At 37.6% G+C, this 19,364-nt stretch overlaps 1 protein-coding gene across 1 annotated transcript in view; it reads left to right on the top strand.

Moving 5' to 3' along the window:
- Positions 1-19,364, top strand: part of LOC134756227 (uncharacterized) — a 60,872-nt gene that overhangs the window by 21,006 nt on the left and 20,502 nt on the right. The window contains exons 22-39 of the mRNA XM_063693056.1: positions 383-433; positions 1,731-1,851; positions 2,655-2,779; positions 2,913-2,963; positions 3,606-3,708; positions 4,350-4,474; positions 5,112-5,159; positions 5,233-5,341; positions 5,978-6,093; positions 7,703-7,805; positions 8,525-8,649; positions 9,141-9,191; positions 11,511-11,622; positions 14,977-15,008; positions 16,374-16,395; positions 17,233-17,261; positions 18,310-18,433; positions 18,963-19,099. Coding sequence (XP_063549126.1) covers positions 383-433; positions 1,731-1,851; positions 2,655-2,779; positions 2,913-2,963; positions 3,606-3,708; positions 4,350-4,474; positions 5,112-5,159; positions 5,233-5,341; positions 5,978-6,093; positions 7,703-7,805; positions 8,525-8,649; positions 9,141-9,191; positions 11,511-11,622; positions 14,977-15,008; positions 16,374-16,395; positions 17,233-17,261; positions 18,310-18,433; positions 18,963-19,099 — 1,584 coding nt within the window. The remainder of the gene's footprint in view (positions 1-382; positions 434-1,730; positions 1,852-2,654; positions 2,780-2,912; positions 2,964-3,605; positions 3,709-4,349; positions 4,475-5,111; positions 5,160-5,232; positions 5,342-5,977; positions 6,094-7,702; positions 7,806-8,524; positions 8,650-9,140; positions 9,192-11,510; positions 11,623-14,976; positions 15,009-16,373; positions 16,396-17,232; positions 17,262-18,309; positions 18,434-18,962; positions 19,100-19,364) is intronic.

Here is a 19,364-nt window from a genome sequence, read left to right as displayed (position 1 = left end):
CGCGATACGTTAAAAACATTGATGACACGCCTGCGCGGCTAAAAGCGGTTAAAATATAAGACAGTGTGCATCTGCCAGTGACCAACAGTGACATTTCTACAACCTGAAATATCACTGTTGACAGCCGACCGATCATATCCGTAACGTCGCCCGTGTGCACGGACTGCACGGAGCTGGCGAGCGGGTTAAGGAAAATAGTATGAGCGCCCCTGATTGACGCAGGCACGTGTGGCAGATTTTACCTACAATTTCACCCGCGCGCGTGCGCCCGCTCCGTGCACCCGCGCGACGGTGCGGACGCGGACGCGCTAACTGTTCTAGGCTCTATCTGAATAGGACTCCTTGTTATAAGTAAAAAATCAGTAATTATTTTTGTATGCAGGTGCGGTTACAGACGTTTCTAAACATCTCTCACAGGGTGCAGCTATACGAAGTAAGTAAAACCATATGGTGATAGCAAGACAGCTAGGCTACTAAAGGGTGTAATAATACTAATAATTAACTTAAAAATATGATATCAATCTGCGGATATCAGATGTAGGCGCACCATTTACATATTAAGGTAGTTATGAGCATTGCCTACGCTAATAGGTAAGTTGATTGAAGACATAGTTATTTAATATCACGATTACTATGTATTTTATTCGTGACACAGCCGTGCAAATTACGGGCAGTTTTGAAAAAGTTATAAGGATTCGGAAATTACTGGAATAAATTCACAATAAATGAAAGTTTCCATTCTGGACACAAAAAGTTTATTTCGCCCATACAAACATATGAGAAGTTTCCTTATTTTTTATGTCGAAAAATTCATAATTTTGGAAACTGATCGTCGGCACTTTAGTAGCCTTGATTGATACTGCTTGGTTATTATAATAACCTATCATACAATAATATTGATAATTGAATTTTAAATCAATACTGCAGGAAATATGATTGAATTCCTTTTGTCAAGAAATAGAATGAAACAAAAGAAATGCAACTCTGTTCCGATTGAAAATGGTTCAAATTACATATATTAAGCCCCACTTGCACCATCCCACTAACCCGGGGTTAACCGGTTAAACCGATAACACAGTGTCAAATTAACTCCAGGTTTAACCGGTGAACCCCGGGTTAGTAGGATGGTGCAAGTGACCCTAAATGAATAAGTAGGTACTACGGGTAGTATCGTGGGCCTTAGGAAGATAAGTTACTACATAGTTATATTTCTCGCGCTTCCTCTTCTAGTTTGGGCTTAATTAAAAATAATAATAAATATGATTTTACCCTATTTTTATTACAACATTTTGGAACTTTAGCAAACTAACTTATTTAGATTTATGCAATGTCTACGTGTAGGAGTAGGACAAAGTATTGGCGCATTTTGCATGCGAATCGCTTACGAAATATTTGCTTTAATTCCGAATTACTTTGTCGACTTGCGTATTATAGTAAAAGTAAATTAAACAGTTTATTAAGAAAACAAGCAGCTTTAAGATGATACCAATATTACACTATAAAAAGGCAAGCCAAAAAAGAACCAGGCTCGGAAAGTCGATGAGATGGGTCCGAATGGTCCTTACGTAACGATGGAATACTCCTGCTCTACCTATATAAAATGTAATGGTCATAGGGAATATCATTCGACGCGGGAGGTATAGTAGATACATCAATTTATTACATATAAATTACTAAGCATTCAGTACTCAAGCTTTTGGATCGATATTATCTTATATATTATATTTCAGGCAAAGCAGCCGGTGCCAGATATCCGCTGAATCTGCTAGCGGCAGTTATGAAATCAGCCGGGGACAAGAAACTATACAAACAGAAAAACTATACTGAAACTTACGCAGACGGTGGAACAGAGTACGTTTAAAAACTTTTAATATAAAAAACCGGCCAAGTGCGAGTTGGACTCGCTCGCGGTTACGCTCAAAAACGGCAAAAAAACACGTTTGTTGTATGGGAGCCCCACTTAAATATTTATTTTATTCTGTTTTTACTATTTGTTGTTATAGCGGCAACAGAAATACATCATCTGTGAAAATTTAAGCTGTCTAGCTATCACGGTTCATGAGATACAGCCTGGTAACAGACGGACAGACAGACAGACAGCGGAGTCTTAGTAATAGGGTCCCGTTTTTACCCTTTGGGTACGGAACCCTAAAAATCAATGAAAACTTAAACTTTGTAAGGTTACTAAAAAAAGACACAATTCCTTTCAACATTAGATTTAACACACACGAGATCTAAGTAATTACTTAATTTAATTTCTGTTAAGTTCAGCCACACGGACAATTTGTCGTAGCTAGGCAGCTATCTAGTCGCTCCTAGCTCTGCAGTTTGCATGTAAAGACGAGTAAGTATAAATCAATTTAAAACCGAAAAGGTCGACTTTGTCGGGGACGTCACGCGTATGGCAGCTACATCAATAACCTGCGTAAATCTGTATTATATACCGTTGAAATTAAAGCTAAGTTCTCGAACTTTATTATGCCAAATATCGGCTACTTAGCTTGGCCAGAGGTGTGAAAAAAAGCGTCACGTTATCGACACTTTTCTGGAATGCCTCAAAAGCGCTCCGCCTCAATATTGTCAATCTACCTATGGCTTTTGTTAACTCCATTAATCTTGTATCGAAGCAAATGTCACCGTCTTACACTTCACAGGTTACAATACGCCGGTAAATTAGAAGCGGATCCTAAAGCACAGGATTTACAAATCGAGATCGACGCTGAGCTACACAAAGGAGTGCCAGTTAAAATTGCCCCAACGATCGCGGAAAGTATGGGAGGTGAGCAGCAGAAGTTAGTACGTTTAAGAAGTGCTAAGATTGAATCCTATATTAAAATTTATTTTTCTAATAGGATGATAATGATGAATGATGAAGTTCTACTTATAATATTTGTTGCTTTTCATGCGTGCAGCCACAATGGATGATGCTTCAAAACATCTTGCTAAGTCGGGAATGGCAAAAGGTGAGCTACTTTTTTGTTGTCCGTATTAAAACGCGACGCAAGTGATGTGCTATCGCTATCCCACAAATATCCATCTGGTGTGGCCTAGATCTGAGGTCACAAAACTCGTAGTAGCATATATACATGCAAATATCTACAATAAATAGTGTAATATGATATGCGACGACTCTGGGGTTGCAGGCGTTCATAGGCTACAGAGAGTTATTTCTATCATACGGGCCGTATGCTAGTTTTCCACCAAAGTAGCTGTAAGTAAATGCTTCAGGCTTATACGGAAGTATCATCTGCCAGCGACTAAGTCTGCATAGAATGACCATTCCCGTGATAAAATCCCAATGCCTTTTTTGCCAAAGGTTTGAGAGTTCTGGATAAGTCACTAGAGAATCTAGAGATGTAGTGCATAATCATTTGCCGTCGTATTTTCACGGAAATGATCGTATTTCTCATGCTTCAGTCAACCTCAGTACTTTTTGTTCTGAGACTGACTGAAATAGCTTAACACTTTCGTGCGTTTCCGTGAAAATCAATCTAACTTCGAAAAATCTCACCAAAACTTTGGTGTCTATTCCATTCCATTGTCTAACTTGGGACAGACACATGAAAAACCTAGAAAAGACTAGTTACTTAACTTTGTTGTTGTAGCTGAGGCTGTGGAACACCTGATAAAAGTGATGAAGGAAGAAGGCGATGCTACATTGGGCAACCTCCAAGGCTACGATCAAAGTTATAAAGATGGTGCTCGAAGGTTTGAGAGACTGATTGCATAACTCGTAATTAATATTTGAGTATTTTCAATCAACATGCGTGGTGCGTGGTACTGGTACTACATGACCGACCGTGCAAGAATGTGATGTATAAAAAAACATTTAAAAATAAACATCACGGGTGCTTTTGATATGTGGGTCAGAGAGTCTATACTCCAGTCATTTTACGGACCGGAAGTATGGCGAATTGGGAATGATTTAAATAGCTGATGTTTTTAGTTTAACGAACTTAAAATCCAAACAAAATATAGTTACACGCTTGCCTATTACCTAATAACAAATATATTTTTTGTATGATTGAATGTTTGTAGGATTCCTTCATATATTATCTGTAAATAAATATCTTTATTATCTGTAAATATTAATTTAATGTTTTGCCAAACGTATAAATAATAATTTAATGTAATTTCCTGGGCTACTACTACGAAAAACGAAAATCGTAATTTACGTATTTTCGTATTTTTTATTTTTCATAGTCTCTGCCTCTCTATCGCTCTTGCATTTCATATTCGATCGTTAGAGAGGTAGGTAAAGAAATTGTGATTTTAGTTTTTCGGGCCTCAGGTTCCATTCCGCTGTGTAGTACCAACCTTATGAAGAATAAGTATTTTGTTGGTTCTAGGATTCAAAATGCCGACTCTTTATACAACGACAAAGTAGATAAAGGGGCATATGAAAATGTACACGGAAAACTCAAATCGCTAGTTGAGAAAAAACCTGACCAGACGGTTGCTAAAGCTATGCCGAGTAAGAACATTAAAAATGTTACTTTTCATTTTCCCGACATTAAAAATATATATGTCCAAAAAAATCCATACATTTTGTGTTACCCAGTTACCGCCATAACACAAATTGTACTTATCATACAAAATCTAATCGGTAAGTATTATTTTCAATCGCATGAAAAAATTAGAATTTATCAGGTAAACGTCGTTTCCGGTTCTTATCTCTGTATTCACCTGCCCATCCTTATACACCCCGGTTTCCGGCTGTGGAGAAGACCGGAATATTTGTTTTTGTTGGGAAGACCGTCATGTCATAGGGCAAGAAAAGAACGCTCGTGTTTGTATAGGTATACGTACTTCGCTAAGTCACAGCCAGATAGAAAGGGCTTCGCTCCTTCTGCTCTACCGATCTTCTAGCTTGTCTTGTCTTCTCATCTTGACATTGACTTTAGATCTATGTAGTGCATAATTGTTTTCCATCGTATTTTCTCGGAAACGTTCGTATTTGTCATGCTACTTCAGTCAACCTCAGTACTTTTGTACCGAGACTGACTGAAATAGCAAGACACGTTCGTACGTTTCCGTGAAAATACGATGGAAAATAATTATACACTACATCTGTATCTATATTACTTAATCGTTTATTTTAACATTTTTAGGAGTGGTCGACGAAGCTTCTCAGTATTTAGCAGCACCATTACCCGAGAGTAAGTCTAATTTACTTTCAATTAATGATAAATTCGATGCAAATTACAAGTTTAACCATTCATTTATATTTAGCTGAGGCCGACAAGCGCAGGGTCCTGGGAGACTTGATGGCGAGGAAAGAGAACGAAATACTGACGCAAGCGGGAGATTATAAAATGACCTTCACTGAGGGCGGAAAAGAGTAAGTATGGTAAAAATACAAATAGCTCAGTGTAGTTGTTTAAGGTTTAAAAATAACTGCTGTCTACGTTTTTCTAATCATCATCATCGCCCGACACGTTAACTTCAGGGTTTATTTTTTATTTTTTTGCCGTATAAACTGTATAAACTCGGCACGATTTATTTTTTTACAACAATTTGTTATGGGTTTGACCTGGTTTTGATACGACCTTGACGATCGTCTTGTTGATTGGCGCGCATCTTACGCAAAACTTTTACTTCATTTCGCGTGCACCAATTAGCGTCAGCGATCTTCAAGGTCGTACCAAAATAAGATCAAAACCGTAACAATGTCGATGTTTTTTCTCAATATTTTAAAATACTAAACTTTGGCAACTTGTCTGATTTATGTTATTAACCTTAAGCCGAAGTTTGGCTAAACGTTGCAAAAAGTATGATAGTAAGCTTGGAGGATATAACCAACGGAGACGCCTTGTCTGTAATTTGCTGTACAAAAAAAGTCTGCCAATTTTTGCGGGGGAGGGGAACGGCAAATGTATACATACGTAACGTCAAAATATTGGTTTATATCCTTTAAGGTAGTAAGCAATACAAAGAGGAACTTCGTCATCAAATTTGGTCAATTCTTGGTTTCCAGAATTCAAAAGGCTCCTGTTGGGGTGACTACGGCACAAGACGAAGGAAAGAAAAAGCAAATAAATGATCAAATTAACACCACCATACCCAACAAAGAACTGAAAGATCTTCTTCGCAGTACGTAACTAGAGCCGTCTCTATTACAATAATAAGTACATTTACTTCTTCTCTCGCACTTTCAGCTGAGAAATACAGAGAAAGTTATATGTTGTAAAACTGCACCTGAAAAAAAAACTAAGAACTATAATATATTAAACTTATTTTAAACGGGTTACTCGCATATTTTAGAAAAATCGCTCAAAATTTTTAGATCGGTTTCGAGGATCCTCTACTGAAGCTTCGTCTAAACTGTCTGAAGTGAGTGCGCTACGTATATTGCGTCCGTGCCGTGTTCCGTGCGTGTGTTGGCGTTGGTATTGTTACTTACTCATGAATTTTATTCAAAAAATCGAGTAGCCAAGCGACCCGGGCCCTACCCCGCTATATACTTACGTCGCGCAGTAGGTAACCTATACATTAAAAAAAAACATGTTCGAGTCCCACGGGAGTTTTGTAGTTTAATCTGTGTTTAGTATTATAGATATAGTTAATATAATATTAAAAACTCGATTACAGCCCCGGCTGAGGAGGGAGCCGCTTTCTTGTCCGATGAAGTCAGTGGATTAGGAAAGTATTGTTTTTCTATTGTATTGTATTCTAAGCATTATGTTTATTGTCATACTTCACTTCATTTTCACTTGCAATGGGTGTTTCGAATGGAGAGAAGTACACACCTATCAATCGGAGCCATTAATATCTTATAATACATATTTTATGCTGATGATTAAGCTACAAATAGTTTCTTCAATGTATGGGATTCTTTCAAATAGGGGATTATTTATTTATTATTGATATACACGGTGTTTTTTTACTCTTTTTTAACTCCATTAACTTCAGGGTTTGGCATTTAAGGAAACTGAATGGCATAGTTCATTTTTAGGGTTCCGTACCCAAAGGGTAAAAACGGGACCCTATTACTAAGACTCCGCTGTCCGTCTGTCCGTCTGTCTGTCTGTCTGTCTGTCTGTCTGTCACCAGGCTGTATCTTATGAACCGTGATAGCTAGACAGTTGAAATTTTCACAGATTATGTATTTCTGTTGCCGCTATAACAACAAATACTAAAAACAGAATAATATACATATTTAAATGGGGCTCTCATACAACAAACGTGATTTTTTTGCTGTTTTTTTTTCGTAATGGTACGCTTCGTGCGCGAGTCCGACTCGCACTTGGCCGGTTTTTATTTATTATTTTTTTGCCTTATCAAGTAATACATTACGTTGTTGTAACACCGACATCATATTTAAATCCACCAAAGAATTGGAAACTATGGCATTTCAATGACATTTAGACATCGTCCGAGATAGTAATACCTACTTGCATTTAGTAGCAAATGTATGAACTCACACTAAATAATAATCAATATGTAAAGGCCCTAAGGCAAGTGTACACGCTCGTATGGGCATTATCAGATAAAAATAAATCATTATTTCCAAATTGGAGTTAATTAGAATACCGGTTCCTTTTAGAAAGTTACCTAATTTAAACTCGGGAATTGAAATTAAAAAGCTTCGTGTTAATAATAAAATAAATAATTAAATAAATAACACTTGTTTATCTTCAATCTATGTATCAACATTGGTATTCGTATACTAAATTAATTTAAAAACTGCTTTCAAATACAGCGGAGGCTATGAAACACATCCAAGGTGGACTTAAAAATGAAGGAGACAAAAATTTCTTGAACGTAGGAAAGTTTGACAAGACTTACGCAGGTGCAGGAGATATGTAAGTTGAGTAATAAGTAGTCATGTACCCACTATGGGTTTGGCCGACTAGCCGCCTAATCGGCGCTCAGATGGATGATTAGTCGGCCGACTAGTCGGCTAGTCGGCACAAACAATCGTTTTGATCCTTGCGTTGCGCTATTTGTCATATTAACTGAAAAATGTTCCCTGCTAATTCAAAGACGTAATGATCGGTCGTGTGGAGTCAAAATTCAACTTTTTTAAGTGATCTTGACCCGATGAGCAACGTACACGGGAAATTTTTAGGGGTTAGTTACCCGTACGTAGTACGTAGTGACCAGAAGAGCCTTTCCCCAACGGACATGCATGAGCTCTACGAAAATTTTCTCCGCCATTACACATATAGTTGGTCAAGCAAATCTTGTCAGTAAATAGGAACAAAAAAAAACTATTCTCATCCTTTTCTTTTGGGTGCTAGTACTAGTGTAAGACAAAGATAGTATGATTCTCTGTCTATGTTTGAGTAATATATCATCGTTCTTACTCATACTTTGAGATTCTATACAGTGTTGTGTTAGAAACCGCAAACCGGAGGCGCCATTAAAAAAGGTTCAGAAAGCTATTCTGTTTATCATCATCCATCCCACCATCCCATTACCCATCATCTATGGCGCTAGGTACTACATACAGATACAGATAGTATAGGCAGATATGGATACTCTTTGAAGCCGAGGTCACGATTCTTAGTATTTTTTCCAGGTTGGGTAAAGCATCATCATTTGGAGGAGAGAACCCTAACGGGATGATTCGCGACGTGGTTCACGACCGTTTGGACAACCTGGACAAGCTGGGAGCGTCGGATTTAGCCAAGAATCATATGAAGGGTAAATAAATTGCCATTTCTTTATTTGATGTTTTTTTAACCATTCGAACGCCAAGAACCATTAATGGCATCGTGAGAAGTGCTCGTTGCGCCAAGGACGCTTATAAGTACTATGGCTTGTTAAAGTAACCTTCAATTGGTTTCCAGTACAGTTTATATTTGCTATTAGCTTATGCCAGAGATATACGCGTGTGTCGCGTGTGCATAACGTTCTTGGATTTGACAGTTGACGTTCAAAAAGTTAATTACCTTTAAAATAAATTTCAAATTTAAAATTATAACAATATCAGTATAGAACCTCCTCCTCTTGCATATTTTAAGTACAGTTTTAGAATCATTTTTTGTCTACAAAGTAAAGTATAAAGACCTTACTTAGTACCTGAAAGTAATAGCCCAACCTATCCTAAGTATTTGGGTACGAAAGTTACGAAGCTATAACATTATAATAATCCATTCTTGGACATAATTAAACAAATGTGTATTTTATTATAGAGGCCGTTGATAAAGCATCTAATTACATTTCTGACGTGGCTACCAAGGAAAGTAAGTATTAACACTGTATTTATTATCATTTACTTAAGTTTTTTTTTTTTTTATTACAAAAAGGCTAGCATTTGACCGCAATCTCAACTGATGGTAAGTGCCGATGCAGTCTAGGATGGATCATGCTTACCTAAAAGATGTCTATTCACTCTCGATTTAAAAAGATCCAAGTTATAGTGGACTGGGAATATATTTGAAGGAAGTGAATTCCACTCCTTAGCCGTTCGCATGATAAAGCTGGATGCATAGCGCTTAGTACGAATCAGTGGCAGAGTAACGACGTAAGGGTGAAACGCAAGTCCGGGTCTAGTCCCACGGTGGCAGAATGGAGATGGGGGGATTAAATTATGTAATCCCATCGCACACTCCCCGAAATGTATCCTGTAGAACACCGATAAACAAGCTACCTTTCTACGGTGTTCAAGGCTCTGCAGTCTAGCCTCTACTAATCCCGCATCTCCAATAAGCTTCCTAGCGCGTTTTTCTATGGAGTCTAAGGCGGCTAACTGATATTTGGCGGACCCATCCCAAAGGTGGCTGCAGTACTCCATACACGACCGGACTTGAGCTACGTAAAGCTGAAGAAGCTGCTCCGGTGTGAAGTACCGCTTGACCTTAGAGAGGACGCCCAATTGTCTAGCTGCAGATTTGGCCAGAGATTCAATATACGCCCCAAAGCTCAGGTTAGACGAGATACTCGTGCCAAGTAGCTGAAGATGGTTGGATATCGGTACGGATACATCCCGGAAAGTAGGAGTCAGGCCGAAAGGACTCCAATTATACACGACATGTTAGTCCCAGATATCCAAAAGTATCTGGGACTAACATGTCGTTAATATGAAAACTGAAATAAAATATTTTCATGGAAAATAATTTAATTTGTTCTTAGAGTATGTCGTTGATATGTAGCAGAAATAAGGTCGCGGACAGAACAGAGCCCTGAGGAACGCCGGCGTTAATAGTCCATTGGTCAGATGTGTAGCCATCTAACACCACCCGAATGGAACGTTCGCTCAGGAAATTCTCAATCCAGTTGCACAGGCCAACTGGTATCCCATATGCTGGAAGCTTGCTCACCAAACTTACGTGCCAGACCCGGTCGAATGCTTTAGAGACATCGAGAGATACCGCAAGGGCTTCACCGTGCCTCTCAATTGCCTCGCTCCAAATGAGTAGCATGCACCAGAAGATCTCCAGTCGAACGACCCCCGCGGAAGCCATACTGAGAGTCGCTGAGTAAATCGTTATCCTCTAGGTATGATAGGAGCCGCTTGTTCAGTACACGCTCCATAATCTTGCAGAGTATGGAAGTGACTGAGATTGGACGGTAATTAGCTGGGTCTGAACGACTGCCTTCAAGTCCGACTCAATTCCATATGTCGTTATCGCAGGAGCAACAACTATTTGGCAGTACTGAAAGATTTGGACAAATAAACAATAACAGAAGAGACACGCTCCTGTCAAGAAGCGTTTTGTATGTACCTAATATGAGTTCAAAATGTAGCTGTAGAAAGTTGAAATAAAATTTGGGTCATCTATTGCGAAAATCAAATAAAATATTTTAAGTAGTAAATACTGATATAAAAATTGAATACATTGGTGACATACTCGTATAATCCAAGTTGACGCATTGACTTATAAGTAAGCATTCCTTTTCTAGCGCAAAATTCATGCTATACTTACTCAACGTCATATCTGCAGCAATCATTTGATGGAAATATCGCTTTTTTTTCATTCGGAATACGGGTGTTTTTGTCATCAAATGAGAGTTGCAGATACGAGGTTGAGTAAGTATAGCCAACTTCCACAATTGAATTATATTATAACATACATATAACCGGATAAGTTATCCGGGACCACGAAAAGTGAAACCTGCCTCGAAAACTCGAAACGTTGGAAATAAAGGTAACAAAATTCGCGATACGAGCCCGGTTATATATAAATATATGTTTTGATTATGTGTTTGTTGTCACCCGTTGACCACGAACGCTGTAAAGAGTTCGAAACGTCGGGATGTATTATAAATTCAATATACGCGATATAATCCGTTTTCATAGTTTTATTTCATGAGTAACTATCGCGGTAACCGAAGACAATATTATGTGTTTTTATTTTATTACAAGGAGATAAAACAGAAGCATACAAGTGAAGAACAATATAGACAGAATATACATAACTATTATAGATTATGTTGTTTCCTTAAGCATATCTCACCGAGAACATAAGTGGTTCAAGTGTTCAAAACGCAAAAGTTTTAAACAATTGAATTACTCAACTTAATAGTATTCCATTATTGAGTTAAAATTGTCCCCATTGCAGGTGGTTTGACTGCAGCAGAAATTGCCGCGTGGAAAGCTTCAGGCGCAGGCGCGGGCGCCGGCGCATCGGCAGGCGCCGGCGCGGGCGCATCCGCGGCCGCGGACATGGGTAGGTACCTGCATTACTAATTAATTTAATATTAAATCACTTACTTCAATTCGGGACTTCAATGAATGATGGTCCCTGTGACAGTTCATTAAAGTATCTTAACTTGGGCTTTAATTAACCATTTGACCGTGGTTATATTCTTTTTGCCTATACCTATTAGTGCATGGATTTTTTTGTCAATGATGAAAAAGTCACCCTGTGTACTTAGTAGGTACCTATAAAAAGTCCCCTTTCAACTTCGCCTATTGTGATGGACAGGCAACTACGGACGGAACCCTACACTGAGCAAGTGAGCATTACGCGTCAGCCGTCAAGCTCTTGACCAGATTTTATCTCTTTTTAAATACACCCCTAACTATTTTATAAACTACTTGCAGGTGCCCTTGGTGCGGGTGCACTAGGTGCGGGTGCACTAGGTGCGGGTGCACTAGGTGCGGGTGCACTAGGTGCGGGTGCACTAGGTGCGGGTGCACTAGGTGCGGGTGCACTAGGTACGGGTGCACTAGGTGCGGGTGCTGGAGCAGATAGAAGGTAAATAACTAATAAATAAATAATAATAATGGGTAATAAATTATGTTTTTTTTTTGTAAGTTACCAGTTAGACCAAGCTAAGTTAACCTTTTCGATGCCGTGTCAAACACAAAAGCTTTCATCCAGACGCCACGTCACCGAAGTGTCAAAACTGAAATTGAACTTTATGCATATATATGCAATGCACGTAGGTCTATGTTGCTCTGTGGTCTATGACCGATTAATCGGTCTTTGGCGTTGTACCTACCGAACCTACGGTGCTTATATATTGATAAATACAAATACTTATATTGCCTGACATCAATTCCACGTGATATGAAGCGCAGTGTTATTAGCGTCATTAGCGTCCAAATGGTTAAAGTAAAAATAACCCTTGCACAGTCTGGGCTATCAAAATCGCTGCCAACTTAGCTTGGTCCAACTGTAGTATGTTTTAAGACCCTTTTTAGGGTTCCGTACCCAAAGGGTAAAAACGGGACCCTATTACTAAGACTCCGCTGTCCATCTGTCCGTCTGTCTGTCACCAGGCTGTATCTCACGAACCGTGATGGCTAGACCGCTGAAATTTTTACAGATGATGTATTTTTGTTGCCGCTATAACAACAAATACTAAAAAGTACGGAACCCTCGGTGGGCGAGTACGACTCGCACTTGTCCGGTTTTTATTTTGCATAATATCGTTATTAATTTAGGGTTTGGATAATAAATAGTCTCCCCTGTTATTCAGTTTATAGTATAATATATTATACATTGGTACCTTATTATCCTACGGTTTCAAATTTGTACCCATTAATTTCTTTAATAGATACGCACTATTCTGAACCTTAGCAACGACGGTAACCTCCCCTCTTTTTGCGTCGAAGTCTACTGCATGTACCTGTACCTATATTATTTATTTATAAGCAAAAAAGGGTTAACAAAATAACCGACTGTCCTTGTCTTCGGCAGTTATGTTTATATTAAACGAAATAATGCTTATTAATTCAGTAATTTTATGAGTAGGCCACGTATTCTAAACGGAGAAATAAAGTGGTGCATTATTACCACTATTTCTCCGTTTAGAATACGTGGCTTTAAAAGGTTTCGTACTATACATTTTCTGGGAAACTTTGTTTACGGACACTGTTTATAAACAAAACCAGCGACCCTTTACAAATTATACATATAAACTTTCCTCTTAGTGTAAGCCGTTCGAATTAAAAAACCGCAAATCGATGTACAGGTTAGCCGTTTGGCACACGCATACTAGAGATCAAAACAATTTTTTTGACCCAAACCTATCGTGTGTGGTATCATACGAAAGGGCTTTTTGAGGCGATTCTAAAAATATATCACATCATTACATTTCGGCCATTTTTTTTAATTAAAACAAAAAGAATTTTCGAAACATACCAAGTTTGGGCTCCTCCAGATACGATATGGCTGATTTTTTTTGTACAACTCGAACTTGTCCGGTTTTTATTTTGCATAATATCGTTATTAATTTAGGGTTTGGATAATAAATAGTCTCCCCTGTTATTCAGTTTATAGTATAATATATTATACATTGGTACCTTATTATCCTACGGTTTCAAATTTGTACCCATTAATTTCTTTAATAGATACGCACTATTCTGAACCTTAGCAACGACGGTAACCTCCCCTCTTTTTGCGTCGAAGTCTACTGCATGTACCTGTACCTATATTATTCATTATTTATTTATAAGCAAAAAAGTGTTAACAAAATAACCGACTGTCCTTGTCTTCAGCAGTTATGTTTATATTAAACGAAATAATGCTTATTAATTCAGTAATTTTATGAGTAGGCCACGTATTCTAAACGGAGAAATAAAGTGGTGCATTATTACCACTATTTCTCCGTTTAGAATACGTGGCTTTAAAAGGTTTCGTACTATACATTTTCTGGGAAACTTTGTTTACGGACACTGTTTATAAACAAAACCAGCGACCCTTTACAAATTATACATATAAACTTTCCTCTTAGTGTAAGCCGTTCGAATTAAAAAACCGCAAATCGATGTACAGGTTAGCCGTTTGGCACACGCATACTAGAGGTCAAAACAAAATTTTTGACCTTTTTGACCTGAAACGCAGTTTTAAAAAAAATTTACCGGGGATACAATCTTGATATTTTGTCAAAAACAAAACAAACTATACCAACTGATGAAAAATTCGATATATGGATATTACGTATCATTTTATGATTAATATGTACCGTATCTGCAGTACAGCTCCATAAGTCTCGTAAAATAGGTATAGAAGTAGAACTGTGTCAGTTTGTAAAATTGAAAAATTAAAAAAAAAATGGTAATGATATTATTTTCAAAATTGCTTTCTTGGGGTTGGATATGAGGATATCACGTATCATTTGTGGTATATTGTACAAAAAAAAATCAGCCATATCGTATCTGGAAGAGCCCAAACTTGGTATGTTTCGAAAATTCTTTTTGTTTTAATTAAAAAAATGGCCGAAATGTAATGATGTGATATATTTTTAGAATCGCCTCAAAAAGCCCTTTCGTATGATACCACACACGATAGGTTTGGGTCAAAAAAATTGTTTTGATCTCTAGTATGCGTGTGCCAAACGGCTAACCTGTACATCGATTTGCGGTTTTTCTTTGTAATTGGGGGTCGAGCGGCTTCCGCTATCTTGAATCACTATCTATTTAAAAAAACCGCATCAAAATCTAAGAAAGATCTAAACATACATAAGGACAGACATACATACAGAGCGGAAAGCGACTTTGTTTTATACTATGTAGTGAAGATTGTTTAAAGTAAATACGTGGGTTCATTCCATTTTTAATTGGAATATGTTTTTCAGGGACAGTGCTGCTGACGAAGAAGCACGTCGCCGTAAGTATAAATAGATCTTCTCTATCCTCCTAAGGGTCAAGGCCCTACCTATCTATAGGACTTATTAAGTTGGTTGATATTTAAATAATTTTCATTTAGAACAGAGTTGCATTTGTTTAAGTACACTGACAAATTTTATATATATATTTTCTTTTATGGCTTATGGATTTCTCTTATGGCCTTACCAGGTTAAGGCTGTATCCCCCACTGTTGGTTTGTCCAAAAAGATGAAAGTAAAGCTTAATCCCATCAAAAACATAAATGGGAAATGAGAGCCAAGTTCAATATTAAGAATATGTCGTCCCCTGCCTCTATACGGCCACATCTCAAAATGTATAATTATTGGAAACTTAACTTTATTATTTTTAATTATGATTGAATCTCCAATGATCATAAATTTTGAGATGGCCGTATAGCAGGCAAGGGACGCCTTGCCTGCTATACGGCCAACATCTCAATGCTATGCGTCGTTGTTGACTTTTCCGGAAAAATAATTGAGATTTATATGGGTGCCAAGTTCTATCACAGAATAACTAATAGTACTACCGTTAGTACCGTAGTACTAATAGTACTTGGCTATTTGTTTTTACGTAGGTACACGCTTTATTATATGTCTATGATAGTTTTCTAAAATTTAGTTTGTTGGTATAAAAACTAACCAAGACAAATCCTGAACTTTAATTACATCCCAAGCGAACTAGAACTTGGCAACTATCTTTTACCGGCGAAGTCAACAACGACGCATACCTATTCTTAATATTAAACTTTGCTCTCATTTCATGTTTATGTTTTTGATGGGATATCATTACTTGTTGTACAGAAATTATTAGTATTCATCATAGTTGATAGGCGCTTAGTGTGTAAATAAAAACTTTAGGAAAATCTTTTTTTTTTTTCTTTAATATATGACATTACAGTTTTTGAAATCATAGAAATCTTTTAAAAAAAACACTGTTTCTTTATCTCAGTTTTGTAACCAAACAATGGCCCAGCTGGATGCCACATTTAAACTTGCTAGTTCATCTGGAAGTGGGTTAGGTTTTTGATGTTAGGTAAGTACCTGTCAGTGAGAAAAATCCCGATTTTTAGATGTATGTATCTGTAGGGGTCTAAAAGTGGCTCCAAATGGTTCGAGTAATACGGCCGCTGCGTCGCCAGTTCTCTTCTTTTGAACTTGGCTTGACACGCTGCCTCGTGTCTAGAAGATTTTATCTAGATAAAATCTTTTATTGAACACTATTAAGAACAGAATCGATTAAACCTTTAACACTGAGCATGGCCCGACATACTCTTGGCCAGTTTTTATTTCTTGTGAGACCTATAATAACATTATAAACTAATCAATGATCACATCTTTTATTACAGGTGCTGCTGAGGCAGCAAGAAGGTATTAAATAACAAAATTATACATTTTAGTAATATATTTTGAGACATTAGGTACTTTTTATATCTCATACCTACTAAAATCAGGTCCTCTATTAATTCGTTTTTACATATATAATCATATCTTAAAATTGTGTTGCCATTTATTAAAAAGCCTCATTCTAAGCTTCACTAACGAGTCCAACGACTGCCCTAGGTTTTATTGTTTAAAGAGGAAAGGGGACGGCCGCTTCTCCATATAAACGTAGTCCCCATTTTCCTCTCTGGATATTGACATTATGCAAAATATTTTTGCATAACTTGTTGTATTTTAACCATAGTTATGCCCCTACGTTTGACTTTTTCAAATTTTTTGATTATTGTAAAAATTAGGGGCAAAAAAAGATTTCATACAAATTTTTAAATGCTCCTTTTATCAAACGTAGAACATAGCTGTGGTCTATGGTTGATATACAATACAACAAATTGTATCAAAATATTTCCATTAATGTTAATATCCAGAGAGAAAATGGGGACTACGTTTGTATGAAAAGGCGATATCGCGCGGCGCCTCCACTTTCGTCTTAATGATATATCTTTTTGCGTCGATGATTCAAAATACACTAGTAGCCGTACCATGAGTTGATAGTGTTGATACTTGACGTTTACATTAGCGACTGCGTAAACTCGATCGCAGTCCATCTCGCTCGCACTGATTTATTGGTGCGATAAAGAGGGAATGCTGTCAAATGCCAACTCGTGGTAGTAGTGCAGATGTGAGATGTGTAAAACGCGTATCGCAAATAAAAAAATAAAATAGATAATTGTTAAATAGCTGTCTCTAATATCTTGGTTTTTTTAGGGCCAAGAAAAAGAGTGCCGGTGATACCGGTAAGTCCAATTAAAGCTTTTTTGAATTAAAGCTTTTAGGGTCGGTTGCACCAAACCATCTGTCACCGTTAAGGCGTTCGCAATTTTTTTATGTATGGGAAATTTCATATATCTCTGCTGCGTGACGTTGATCAGTCTGTTAATTGTGGTTGGTGCAACTGGCCCTTATACTGTAAACTTTAACGTGGTTTGTAATTTCTAAGTATTTGTTTCACTTATTCCTTACAACCATACTACTTATGTTGACGTTGTAGACAAACCTTTACTGTGAGTCCCCTTACACCCCAGGCCAAAAGTATGAAAACAACGTTGTTTTATTATTTTAATTAATATCTTATGTTTCTTATGTTTTATTATAATTGTATATGGGTAACCAAAAATTTGCATTAGGCAACCCCAAAACATTAAAAACAAACTCTAAGAATAAGTACTGTAAAAAAGATTGAAAAAAGTTAAATATTGCCCCTTTTTAATTGCCTTATAAAATGTTGAACTGGCAATTATCTTAACCGGAATTTGAGTTATTGACTTTTGAAATGTAGCCGCCGTGCAGGTCAGGATGTCGACGACTTTAATAAAATGCTTCGATTTGTAGTGAACTGATATAATCTACCAAAAGGCACTGGTTTACAAGGGTTCTGCCAAAAAGGTTAAATGGAGAAGTGGTGGTTATTGTATATGGAAGCTGGAGGCTGATGATAGAGTAAATTTGCATAATTTGAACAGTTCAAAATGGTTTCAGATATAGATGCCTCTGATTGGCCGCGATACAAGATATGTGGAGCTTTAGAAAAGCCTCCGAATACTAGCCAAGCCCGACGGCTGCATTTAGCTACTGCATAAGGAATATTTTTATATAAATAAAAAGTTGCGTTCGCAACAAAAATGTTCTATGATCGTTTTTACAACTTTTGTTCTTTTAACAAACACGAGTCAAACAACATGCCTAAAAATTCTCTTGGAATGCAGTTGGTTTCCAGTATAATCGTAGGTATTTTACTGGATGCACTTGGATCTTGATAAAAACGTACCTACCTATCGTGAACAGATGCCGAGGAAGCGGAGCGGCAGGCCGCGCTGGATATTCTGCACAGGCAACTACAGGCTAAGGGCGGCGAGACGTTCTACAAACATTCTCACTCCGAACTCTCGCACAAGGCCGCCTCGGATTGGTGAGAACTCTACCTTAAACTTTTTGTCTTGGTGTAGGTACTTAATCTTATTTTGAGATCCAGCAAACGTTATGTGCCACAGCACGCCAGCTAAAGCATTTGTCCAGATTTATCCAGAGGCTGTGAGTTCATGTTTCACCCAAGACAGTAATTTTTACCTTTTTAAATTTATTCTAAGCTTAATAGCATCGTTCGCAGACGTTTCTGCTTGTTGAAAATTAAATTAAAATAAAGCAAAAATTTAAAATTAAAATAAAGCATTTGCGTCGGGGCAATTTTTCCGTTTTGAAAATAATATTTTCTATGATCGGGAATAAACAAACGAACATTTAGATATAAAAATGCTGATAGAGTTAGACCAAGCTAAGTTGGCAGCGAGTTTGATAGCCCGGATTGTGCAAGTGTTATTTTAAACGTCGAACTTCTATGAAACGATGACGTTTAAATAACACTTTCACAGTCAGGGCTATCAAAATCACTGCCAATGCCAACTTAGCTTGGTCTAACTCTAAGCATAATATATTAACAGGTTGAAGAGTCCATCCGCAGTGCACCAATCTGTAAAGGAATCTGGTGACACGTCGCGTTTGGCCAAGAAGTTTGAGCGAAAGCTAGACTCGTTGGTCAGTAGCAGTACTCCGGCTCAGCTGCAGGATACCATGCAAGGTATTTAAACTTAACCCTTTACCAGGCTCAGAGATATATATTTCCCACATACGGCACTTCAAACATGTGTTCTATTTTCGATGAGTAAGACTGACATTCGATTTAGAAATGTCAGCCTGGTAGGGGGTTAATTGACACAGAATTTATATATATGCTGTAACAGTACCTATTATACTATCACGTTGCGATGGCCTACGGCCCTGCGGCTTAGGCAGCGTCTTACGTAAGCGAACAACTCGCAAACTCGAAGCGAAGCGGCGCGGCG

Source organism: Cydia strobilella, chromosome 3 (genome assembly GCF_947568885.1).
Source record: "Cydia strobilella chromosome 3, ilCydStro3.1, whole genome shotgun sequence".
NCBI lineage: Eukaryota > Metazoa > Arthropoda > Insecta > Lepidoptera > Tortricidae > Cydia > Cydia strobilella.
The sequence above is the reverse complement of the archived record's forward strand: the minus strand, read 5'-3'. Positions and strand labels throughout refer to the sequence as shown.